At 35.5% G+C, this 12,737-nt stretch overlaps 1 protein-coding gene across 2 annotated transcripts in view; it reads left to right on the top strand.

Moving 5' to 3' along the window:
• TPST1 (tyrosylprotein sulfotransferase 1) overlaps positions 1-12,737 on the top strand; it is a 102,357-nt gene that overhangs the window by 72,843 nt on the left and 16,777 nt on the right. For both annotated transcript variants that reach the window (XM_006070335.4, XM_025275685.3), the window contains one exon: positions 3,498-3,696. In XM_006070335.4, the coding sequence (XP_006070397.1) occupies positions 3,498-3,696 (199 nt within the window). The remainder of the gene's footprint in view (positions 1-3,497; positions 3,697-12,737) is intronic.

Here is a 12,737-nt window from a genome sequence, read left to right as displayed (position 1 = left end):
GGGTAGATGCTCGAGAATTTCCAGGGGGACTCCTGAGGCTCGATTCCGCCTTTGCGTATGCCGAGCCTCCTTCCTCATGACCTTTGTCACGGGCGGAGTTCCTCACGCTAGCTCCTGGCAGTAATAGACTTCAGTTGAGCTATTCCAGATCCTGAAAGATTATGCTGTGAAAGTGCTGCACTCAATATGCAATATGCAACATAGCAACTGCATTCATTACCAATGGAGCTTGTGACTCAGTGGTTACATAACAAAAAGCCTTTTCATTTTAGAATTCTGTCTGTCAGACAGGAGATGGTTGAACTTTATCTGTAAATCATTTATGCAATCATAATAAATAATGACTCACTTTTCTTCTGAATCAGTGCTACGATCTGGACACAAAAATAATAATAGCTGTTTTTTACTGAATACATACTACATTTCAGTCTCTTAGTCAGCTCTAGTTTTCCTTTAGACTTTTGGAAACTTCCTGACTACTAAAAAAATTTATCTCTTCTCCTTTGTTCCCTACATCTGAAATGAAACTAAACAATAATACTTAAGCTTTCCCTCTATGTTGTCTATTGATCATTCTATTAGTGAATGATAACATTGTACATTCAGTCCTTCAAGTCAAAAATGAATTCATCTAGACTCCTTTCTCTCCTCCCCATATCTAATTGGCCACTGTCTTAGGTTTAAAAAAATTTGTGCAGATTTTCTTCTTTCCATCTCTATGCCATTTACAGTAGTTGAAGCTTTAATCATTTCTCAGTTCTTTCAGTATATAGTTGAACGTCTTCATTGGTTTTTCTGACTGCAGTTACCTCTTCCTTCAGTCTACTCTTCCCACAGTTATCAATATTGAATGCAGATAAGGATGATCTGGTCTTGTTGGTTCTGTAATAAAATCTGGTCTTGTCAGTTCGGTAATAAAAACCCTTATATCATTCCCCATCATTTTCAAGATAAAATCAACTTCCCAATCATGACATATAAGACCCTATCTATGTACGACTTCATTGGTTAACACAGATGTGTTTTAGAATTCAGAAATTTTTGGATTCTAGAAAGGTCATTTGATGTACATAACACATAACATCCTCTGTGCATTCTAGGTCAGCACTCTGTAATCAAGTACATATTTCTGCATCAAAGACTGATTGTTTACTCCAAGAAGAATAAAGACTATAAATAGGTTCTTATCAGTTCAGGTTTTGCTCCCATATGAGTTACAGGAAAATGTTTAGTTTTGGAAACTTTTTAGATTTCAGAATTTTGGATAAGAGACTGTGGCCCTATATACCCAGTGGTCTGTTGGAGCTGGATTGCTTCAGCTGTTTGTTGTTCAGTTGCTGAGTCATGTCTGCCTGTTTGTGACCCCATGGACTGCAGCACACCCAGCTTCTCTGTCCTGGAGCTTGCTCAAATTCATGTCCATTGAGTTGGTGATGCCATCCAACCATATCGTCCTCTGTTGTCCCCTTCTCCTCCTGCCTTCAATTCTTTCCCAGCATAGAGAAACCTTTTTTGTGCATCTCTTCTCAGCTCTGTGGTTGATGACATTACGTTGGTAGCTTGAAATTAGCCATAGTGGGAGTATTTACACCGTTGCATGCATATGTGTTCATTGTCACTCAGTTGTGTCCAGCTCTGTGACCCAATGGACTGTAGCCCACAGGTTTCTCTGTCCATGGGATTATCCAGACTGGGTTGGAGTGGGTTGCTAATTCCTTCTCCATGGGACCTTCCCTACCCAGGGATCCAACCCACGTCTCCTACTTCTCTTCTTTGGCAGGCAGATTGTTTACCACTGAGCCACCCAGGAAGCCCTTTTTAATAAAACATTGCCCTCCTTATATTCTAGTGGAAGGATAAGATAGTTGGACAGGGAAGCCAGCTACTTAAATGCAGGGAAATTAGGAGACTTTTGTAGTAATCTGGGTGAGAAATGATGGTGACATGAACTAAGGTTAGTGGCAGTAAGACCAGTGGGAGAGATTTTCCTGCTCAAAGATAGAGCCTCCAGCACTTGAATAATTTGGGAGTGATCTTGCTTTCTCCCTGTCCCATCTGAGATCTCTGGGTTTGCTTTGTAGACAGGTGGTGGTGCCATTTATCAGGATAAGATGTATATGAAGAGAAGTAGATTTTGAACAGAAGATGAGGGGTTCAGTTTTGGACTACCTTAGTTTTTGGGTGTGTGCAGGGTATATGGGTAGGGTGACCATATAATGTATCATACAAACTTGGACGTTTATGGGTGTGAGTGTGATGTGCTGTTCATCATTAAGCTGGGGGCAATTGATTTAAATTGGACCTGTCCTAGACATACTAGGATGTTCTTCACTCAGGTAAAAAAATATCAAGAAAAGATCATAGAGATGAAGCCATACAGGGAAAATGCATAGAGTGAAGAGAGCATTGGAGTCCTGGAGAAATTTTTGAGAGAGAAAAAAGAAGATGGCCATCAAGACAGGGAGGAAACCTGGGTCTAGTGGCCTCACAGAATCCCAGGGAAGAATCATTTTATTTTCTCTTGTGTATTTTTGAAGGAGTGTAGCCCCTTTGAGGGATTCTTTATTAGATAATGTTTATCTTCAGTGAGAGATTGAAAAAGGAAAAGGTTTTTTTTTTAACCTTTTATCAGAATACTGTGTTTGAATGACTTCTAATGTATTATGATATTAATATAAAACTCTTTTAGGCATTTTTTTTGCCACTTTTATTTGATAGTCATTAGGCCTAAATCTGCTAGTTCAGATCCAATTTAAATACAGATGTCTTTTTATATTATATTTTGCACTAATGTTATGAGTTTTTGATCAAACATAGTATCACTATAGGCTTAAAGTAAATATCTAGGTCAAGATTTAGAACACTTTTATTTTGTAATAGCAAAAATCATAAAAGCACTTTTCTTCCTTAAAAAATAGAGTTCTTTAGGAAATCAACAAAAAAATAAGACATAGGAATCTTTTGCATTGTTAGTGGATAGTGGTTGACTATTTTCCCCCTAATATTGTATTATGAAAAATTTCAAACATACAAAAAACTGAAAGAATTATATCCACTAGCTACAATTAACATTTTGCTGTATTTACTTTTTCACATAATGTGTACATCTTTCTGTCCCTTTGGTCATCTTTCATCAAGCCATCTTATTTACCTGTGTTTTTTGGATAGATTTCAAGAAAGTTGATCAGCTGTTTTTCTGAGCATCTTATGTTATTTTTTTCTGAATGTTGTAATCAAAGTGTCAGTAATACATTTTTGTGCAGATGTTTTCAGCTAACACTTTTTCCTATTTCTAGAAATCTGAGACTGCCAATAATTGCTGTGAAATTGAGAACATTAAAAAAAAGTCTAGTAAATAATGTTAAGCCTGAAAAATGTGCTCCTTTTCAATAGCTTTATAATCCAGAGACTTGTAATTTTTAAAGTCATCAAAAATAATTTCCAATACTGTTTTTGATATTGTAAATACATATTTATTCAGATTATATTGTTTTCAGAGTGGAGAGATCTACAGACCAAGTCATCAAGCCAGTCAATGTGGGAGCTCTATCAAAATGGGTTGGGAAGATACCTCCAGATGTTTTACAAGACATGGCAGTGATTGCACCCATGCTTGCCAAACTTGGATATGACCCATATGCCAATCCACCTAACTATGGAAAACCTGATCCCAAAATCCTTGAAAACACCAGAAGGGTAAGTGAGACCTTCCAAGTGAATTGAGAAAACTGGGTATGGAATTTGGGTCTGGGAAGGTTTTTTGTTTTATTTCTTGCTTTTTTTATGATCGGAAAATTATTTTAAATTAGAAAAATCCTATTTGTAAAATGCTTCATCGTCAGAAATCTTCCACTGCTTTTTAAGGATAACTATGGCTCTTTCCAGGGACTGTGGGGACAATTCTTCAATCTCTTTTTTCCCATTTTCTACGAGTAGTGCTTACTGTTGAAGAGATTTATCCTATTAGCTGATTATCATAAACTAGTCTAAACACCAGAATTGTTAGTGACCTCACTTCTAGTTTCTTTTTATTCTGAATCTAATGGCTGCTTTACTTTGGTTAGATGAGGCATGATTTCTTGGTATTTGAAAACTAAGCATTGACTACATGAGAAGAAGAATTATAAATAGGTACAATAAACTACCCTCTGATCGAGAGAAAGTTGCTAGTAAAGTATGACTACAACTATATCTTTTAATAAGTTATGCTCACATCTCTATAATCTTATTTGAGAAAAGCTCAAAACTCAAAAAATCTGAATATATACCTTACCTGAATAATCTATCTCAAATCGGATCTTAATGTATTCTTTTTTTTATTGTGGTAAAATTCAAATAACAAAATTTACCATTTTAACAATTTATAAGTATACAGTTCAGTACATTTGCATTGTTGTACGGCTGTCACCACCATCCATCTCAAAGACTTTTTTCATCTTTCAAATTTGAAACAACATACTCGTTACACATTCCCCCTTCCTCCAGCCCCTGGCAACCACAATTCTACTTTCAATCTCTAGATTTAGTCTTTTTTGAAACTACAGTTTAAATAAGACAAACATGTTAGCATAAGTCACTGATAGGCTATTTGATTTTCAAGTTTAAAATTTCTTTTTTTGGTATTCTCTTTTTATGCAGTGTTCTCCCCTCCCCACAATCTTATATCATCTCTTTATTCTGTCCTTCTTTTGATACTTTTAATTGACTAACTTACATTTCATGAGGCTGATTTCCATGTGGATTTTTACCTCTTAGATATTACTTTTGTTTTCTTTTTTCAAGTCATTAGTGGCTATTTGGAATGAGCTATTTTCTTATAAACCATCATATAAGGAGGCAGATTTTTTTAGTTTTAAAATTATCTTTATCCTTTTAATATTTTTCATATATATAAGCATTATTATAAAATTATAAGCTCAGCTTATAAAACTTACAAAATTAAAAAGATAGGAAAAAATTCACCTATAATGTTACCACCCAGACAAATACCATTGTTAGTATTTTGATGAATTTTCCTTTCTTCTGTACATGTTAAACAAAGGTAAGATTGCATAACTTTTAATCTTACTTTTGCACACACAAAATCTTATATCCCACCCTTTCCACTTAATATTCATGAGCATTTTCTCATCGTGCACATGTTTTTTAACATAATTTTTCATGGTTGTATAAATAACATTATATGAACCACTTTAAATCCTTTTGAAACACAGTAGTAAGTGAATGAATGAATGAAAAGTGAATGAATGAATGAGGTTTCCCTAGTATATGTTATATATTCATTTCACTGTTTTTCTTTTGTTGTTTATAATTTTCTCTTCGGCAAACAGTGCTACAATGAACATCTTTGCACATACTGCATTTTAGTGGGTTCTCTTTTTAAAGGTTAGAATAATGAAAGTGGAATTAAACTATGTCAGAGTATCTAAAATTTTAAGGTGCATGATATATGTTGATAAAGTTTTTTTAATCTTTTGAACTATCAGCATAATATAGGTGATTTTATTTTAGATTTTTGCTAATTTTAATAGGTTTCATTAATATAATCAAACATTTCCAATTATTACCTACATGCATATATTCTTTTATGAAACTATTTCCTAAGTTTAAAAAAAGTTTTATGTGTGTTAAAGTTTTGTCAATTATGTTCTGCTAAAGACAGTACACAGTCCAGCATCCATTATCATAGTCCTTTTTAATCTCTTGGTAATTGGTAATTCATAGCTTTTGCTTTTGTACATACTAAAATGGTTTTTATAAACCAAGGTACATGTATAAATGATATTTAGAGGTTTCCCAAGCAGTAGACATTCTAGTTTTCCTACATGTGAGTTGGCTGGTTAGAGTGTTCTTGGCTTGCTTGAGTGGTTAAGTAGGGAAGAATGCTGTGGTTTGAATCCTTGTGACTAGAGAGTTTGTTTCATACACATTTGTGGCTTTTGAAGAGTTTCAAAGTATACACTGGAAAAAACCTCCCTAGTCTATCTCTAAAGTTAACAAGTAATTTTGGGAGAAAAAAGATAAAGTATGAACCAAAGTTGCATTTTTGAGCTTTTTGTGATAAAGCATACAAGCCGACATCCTTGTTTCCTGGAATTTTCCAAAGCTATATATTTTCAAGGCTTTTTTCTGTAAAAGCTCAGATGCTAATATCTCGAGCATTGATGATCGTGAAGTTTCATAAGGTAATGCTTAAAAATTGTTCTTCGCTTGTCAGCTGTGACATAAGATTGACTCCAGAGAAAGAAGATGGCTGGGGAGATTGTGCCTTTTATTTATGGGATGGGAGTAGGGGGAAAATTCACGTTTTGACTGGGAATATAGAATTCAAAGTTCTAGGCCTAAAAATTGTTGTTTTTCATGCAACTTTGTATAGTCTTGAAGTATTGGTGTCTGAGTCAGTGTATTTTGGAGACATGTTGCTCAATTTTGAGTAGAAAATCATGTGCTTCATGGCTTCTCTGACTCAGATGGTAAACTGGAAATGAAATGGGAACATATTCCATGTCCTTTCCCATCACTGAGGTCTCTAATCCCCAAATTGTAGCACATTTCAGTAAATAGCGCCCTCTGGGTTACATTCCAGCAGTCTCCCTCCCCAGGTTACATTCTAGCAATCTCCTTGCCTGTGGGTTTTTAATCTTTTTAGATTTATAGACCTTTGAGATCTAATAAAACTATGGGTCCCTGTCTGAGAAATAAGACAACATATACATAGAGAGAATTTTATTCTGTAATTTTAATGGATTCATAGATGCCTCTAAAGCCCATCAGATTAAGAACTTCTGTTTTATAGTCTCCTTGAAAAGCTCATTCACTCGTGTAACTTTGATTACAATCTATTTGCTGATTATCATAAATCTGTATCTCCTAGGGTCTCTTTCTTGAGCCCCAAGCTCGTTTTTTTCAGCTTTCTGTATCTCTCCACCTGGTTGTTCACAAGGACTTCAAACTCAATGTCCAAAATGAATTTATTGTCCATACCTGTTCCCTGATAGAAGCTCAACAGATTATTCTCTAAACTGAGCAAGAATATAAAATAGGGGCGAGATTAGGCTGTGTTTATCTATATTTGCACTGTCTATGAGCCAGGGAGCAGAGTCCCTCAGGACACATGGGTCAAGCCCCAAACAGAGCAGTAGCAGACCTGGTTACTAAACCTGAAGAGTGAGCTGAAAAGCAAATCCAAGTGTGAATGGAATATCCAGTTGAAGACCAGATTAGATAGTACTAAGGAAGAACAAATAGTCAAATAGAAGAGCACGTCTCAGTGTACAGAACCCACAGAGCAAACAAGAAGGAACTTGAATATTAGTTAGGTGGGAGAGGGAGTTGGTTTATATTCCTGAACCAAACAATAAGGGCACCCAAAGCTGGTGCTCAGTGACATCCTGGAGGGATAGGGTAGGGAAGGAAGTGGTGGGGGCTTCAGGATGGAAGGGACACATGTATACCTGTGGCCAGTTCATATTAATATATGGCAAATACCATCACGATATTGTAATTATCCTCTAATTAAAATAAATTTTTTTTAAAAGGACACACTGAAAAAAAGAGAAGCTACAGCTGTTGGAATCAATGTTCTTGCATTAACGGGAGAGCCTGTACTGCACACCTGTGTTTTCAAAAACTTCTCTGTGTTTTTCCTGTCTCCATCATAGCATTTCTGTTTGTCTAGTGATCAAAGTTAGTTAGAATTACCTAGCTTTGCAGATGACATGTAATTAATTAATCACCAAGCCCCCTTGATTATATATTTGAAATTATCTTGACTCAGCTCTTCTTTTAGCTACCTTATTTATTTCAGTTTCTCTTCATTTTTCACATGAATTATGGTTTATTCTCCTTTGTGTATGTGAGTGTATTCATTCTTCAACATTTAAAAAAATATTCAATGACAGTTACTTTTTTTAAAAGTTCAAATCTGAATGTATCTGAACATACTATTCCCTTGTGTAAACCTTGAATAGCTCCACTAGTACTATAGGATAAAGCCCAGACTTCTTAGAATGGTACTTTTCAACCAAATCTTGGGAAATTTTTTGATGCACTTTTTATTGTTGGTTTCTAAGTTAATTCCATTACAATTAGAGAATACACTAGTGTGGTTTCAGTCCTTTGAAATATATTGAAAATTGCTTTATGGCCAGCATATGTTCTCACATGTCACTTGAGAGGATGTATATTCTGCAATTGTTGCAGAATTCTATAAATATTGATTAGGTCATATTGTTTCACAGTGTTGCTCAGATCTTCTAATTCTTATTGCTTTTGGGGGGGTCTAATTTTATCAGTTTTGGATAAAGATGTGAATTTGTTCTTTTATTTCAATCAATTTTGCTTCATGTGTTTTGAATCTGTATCATTAGGAGCATACCTTTTTATATATTTGTAAGTAGTTAGCTCTTATTATGAAGTGTGTCTCATCATCTCTGATGTTTCTCTCTGGAAATCTCCTTTGTCTCATATAAGCATAGCCATTTCATTGTTTTTATGCAACCATCTTGAAAATGTCATTATTTCTCTTTCATTATATGAGAATATTTTGCTTGGTGTAGAGTTCTATATTGACAAGTTTTTTAGTTTTGTTTGCTTGTTTGTTTTACTTTCAGCACCCAGAATATGTTATTTTATTGCTTGTCATTGTTTTTATGGGAAGTCAACTAAAATTCTTATGAATGTGATAGATTTTTTTGTTTGTTTGTTTTTTGTTTTTGAGTACTAAAGTTCAGCAGTTCTGTACTTCTCTGACACATAGTTCACTTGATAGAATTTGTCGTTGTTTAGTTGCTAAGCTGTGTCCAACTCTTTTTGATGGTATAGACTGTAGCCTGCCAGGCTCTCTTGCATTGGCAGGCAGATTCTTTACCGCTGGGCCATCAGGGAAGCCCTGTTTTTTGTTTTTGACTGCTATAAGATTTTTCTCTTCAGTTTTTGCCAGTTTGACTAAAAAGTGCCAGATTCATTGATCCTCTTTTTGCCATCTCTCGCTTCAGGTTTAATTTGCTTTTAATTAACTTACGTTTGAATTCATTGATCCTTTCTTCTTCTGTGTCCAACCTGCTATTAATCCCATCCAATGACTTCATTTCAGATAATTTATTTTTCAGAACTAGAATTTCTGTTTCTTTGCTGGAATCCTCCATCTCTTCACTCATTCTGTTCATCTTCTCCTCTGAATTCTTTTAACATTTTTATAATTATTTTAAAGTTCTTATACATGGGTCTTTCTTTTGGCTCTTTTTCTTAATTATGAATTATGCTTATTTACTTCTTTGCATATTTTAGAGTTTGTTTCATACTGGACCTTTTTTATAAAAGAAGTAACCTAGATAATATTTTTCCTTTATTTTTCCCAGATAGGGCATATTCTTTCCTCTCTCAGGCAGCTGGGGTATTTGGCTGATCATTCACATTTCAGTGAGTCAGACTGAGCTGCATCTGAGCAGCAGTTTTAGTCCATTTACTTCTAGATTTAAATGAAATTATGGAGATTTGACCTTTAGCCCAACCCGCAGTTTCCTGTGTTCTGAGGATGAAAGGCTGATTTCTTTGGCTTTTTAAAAATAGCAGCTGGTAGGGAGTGGGTTGAAGCTTAAATTAATTTGTTTCACCTCTGGATTGCAGCTGCAGCAGGGCCCTGGAATCTAAGGACCACACAAGTTTGGGAGATCTCTCTCCTTTCTCTGCTTCCTCTGCTGCTTACTCAGCAGAAGTCCCTTGGGTTATAGTTATTAGACCAAGAGATTTATTTTTACATCTGGGCCTCTTCTAGATTGAATTCATCATACCAGTTCACACTGCCACTTAAAGTTCAGCTTCTTTTTGTCTTATCAGCAAAATCTTTCACCTCTGGTAGGCCTGCTTTTCTGCCTACCTATATGCAGATTAGGCAGTTGATTCAAGATAGAGACTCTTCGCTCACCTTTGAAGAACTCATCCTTCTCTGGAAGTCATTTAGACTTCATTGCTTCTTTGCATCCACTGCTCTTTGATGGCTCTAAAGAAAGGTTTATCCGATGTTTTCTTATCGTTTCAATGAGATCTTCTGTTTCATAACCATAATGGAACTCCTTAGAACAGCATTAAGATTCTTCGTCTGCTGCATTCAGTCTTCCTTTTCAACCTCATCTCTCTTTATCCTTCTAGTCACACCACACTACCTGCCTTTCATTCTCTTGGCACATTTTTATAACAACCCTGTACCTTTGCTCTTCTTGCCTTGATTAACTTGCTTCTCTTCTTCATTTTACAACTTCGTCCTTTAAGACTCAGCTCACATGACGCCTCTTATGTGCCACAGATTCTTCTGCTATTCTTCGTGCCTGTCTTTGCTCTTGCAGTTATAGTATCATTTATATTATTTACTACTTCTTTTATACTAAGGGTTTTTCAGAGGCATGGACCACATATACACTTTGTATCTTGAGCACTTGAGAGTTAGTAGGTGTTCAATAAAATGATTGTTATTAGCAAAAATAAACCTTAGACAGAGGAAGAAGAATATTTCTTTGACCAAAAATACTGTGTCCTAATATGAAGTTCTTGTAGGCAACATTTGAAGTCATAGCCCAAACAATCTGGAAATTAACACACTTCTGAATAATTAATGAGCCAAAGAAAAAAAAATCATAAGAGATATTAGAAAATATTTTAAACTGAATGACAAAGAAGATACAACATATCAAAATTTGTGTTGATAATTGTTTTATAGTCCTGCATCTGTTCTATCTCAGGGAATGTACAATGTGCACGTGCTAAGAATGTGTATTTTGCATGTGTTGAATGTAGTGTCCTTTAAGTATCAATTAGAAATTAAATCAAGGTTGTTGATAGTGTTATTCAGAGCCTGTATGACATTACAGTTTCATTCATACTGATCATTGTGCCTGCAGAACCTCCAGAAAGAAATAGTAATGCACTGTTGTGTATGCATTGTTATATTTCTTGTGATCTGTGATCAATGATATTTGATGTTACTGTTGTGATTGTTTTGGAAACCTCAAGCCATGCCCATTTAAGACAGTGAACTTAATTGACAAATGTTCTGCGTGTCCTGATTGCTCTACTGATTGGTGATTCCCCCATCTCTCTCCCTCTCCTTGGGCCTCACTATTTCCTGAGACATAGCAATATTGAAATTAGGCCAATTTATAACCCTACAATGGCCTCTAAGTGTTAAGTGAAAGAAAAAGTTATATACCTCTTACCTTACATCAGAGTTGGAGATGATTAAGCTTGGTGAAGAGAGCATGTAGAAAGCTGAGACAGACCAAAAGCCAGACTTCTTGCACCTTCAGTTAGCCAAGTTGTGAATGCAAAGGGAAAGCTCTTAAAGGAAATTAAAAGTGCTCCTCCAGTGAACACACAAATGTTAAGAAAGGAAACAGCCTAGGTCTCCCACATTGCAGGTGGATTCTTTACCAGCTGAGCTACAAGGGAAGCCCAAAATATTCCTTTCCAAATATTACTTCTCATTGACAATGTACTTGGTCACCCAAGAGATCTGATGGGAATGGACAATGAGATTGTTTTTTTTTTTCATGCCTGCTAACACAGCATTCATTCTGAAGCCCATGGGTCAAGGAATAATTTTGATTTTCAAGTCTTATTTAAGAAATACCTTCATAATACTGTATCTTAGATAGAAAGCAATTCCTCTGATGGAGCTGAGCAAAGGAAATTTGTATTAAGTGAAAAATATATGAAGAATTCACATGAAGCCCACTGATACTTATTCAAGATTTCAAGTCCCAAAAATGAACGATTCAAGATTTCAAGTCCCAAAAATGAGCAAGTCCTTTGCTCAGCTCCATCAGAGGAATTGCTTTCTATCTAAGATACAGTATTATGAAGGTATTTCTTAAATAAGACTTGAAAGTCAAAATTATTCCTTGAAAAATCTGTGTGAAAAACCTCCTAGAAAGGATTCACCATTCTAGATGCTGTTAAGAACATTCATGATTCATGGGAAGAGCTCAAAATATCAACATTAACAGGAGTTTAGAAGAAGTTGATTCCAACTGTCATAGATGACTTGAAGGGGTTCAAGACTTCAGTGGAAGAAGTAACTAGAGATGTGGTGGAAACAGCAAGAGAACTAGAATTAGAAATAGAACCTGAGGATGTGACTGAATTGCAGTAACCTCATGATAAAACTTTAATTCATGAGGAGGTGCTTCTTCTGGATGAGCAAGAAAAGTGGTTTCTTGAGATAGAATCTACTACTGGTGAAGATACTATGAAGATTGTTGAAATGAAAACAAAGGATTTAGAATATCATATAAATTTAGTAGATAAAGCAGCAGTAGAGTTTGAGAGGATTGATTCCAGTTTTGAAAGAAGTTCTACTTTGTGGGTAGAGTGCTATCAAACAGTATTGTATGCTGCAGACAAATCGTTCATGAAAGGAAGAGTCAGTGCAGCAGACTTCATTGTTGTCTTATTCTTAAAAATTGCCATAGCCACCCTAACCTACAGCCACCACCACCCTGATGGTCAGCAGTCATTAGCGTTGAGGCAAGACCCTCTACCAGCAAAATGATTATGATTCACTGGATAGTGTCAACATAGCTTTTATAGGCACTGGGACACCAAAAAAATCTGTGTGACTAGCTTTGTTGCAATATTTGCTTCATTGTGATTGTCTAGAACCAAACTCACAGTATCTCCAAGGTGTGCCTGTATTATTTCCTGTTGTTGTTGAATCAATGTAGTGACACTGATAGACATTCAAC

Source organism: Bubalus bubalis, chromosome 24 (genome assembly GCF_019923935.1).
Source record: "Bubalus bubalis isolate 160015118507 breed Murrah chromosome 24, NDDB_SH_1, whole genome shotgun sequence".
NCBI lineage: Eukaryota > Metazoa > Chordata > Mammalia > Artiodactyla > Bovidae > Bubalus > Bubalus bubalis.
The sequence above is the reverse complement of the archived record's forward strand: the minus strand, read 5'-3'. Positions and strand labels throughout refer to the sequence as shown.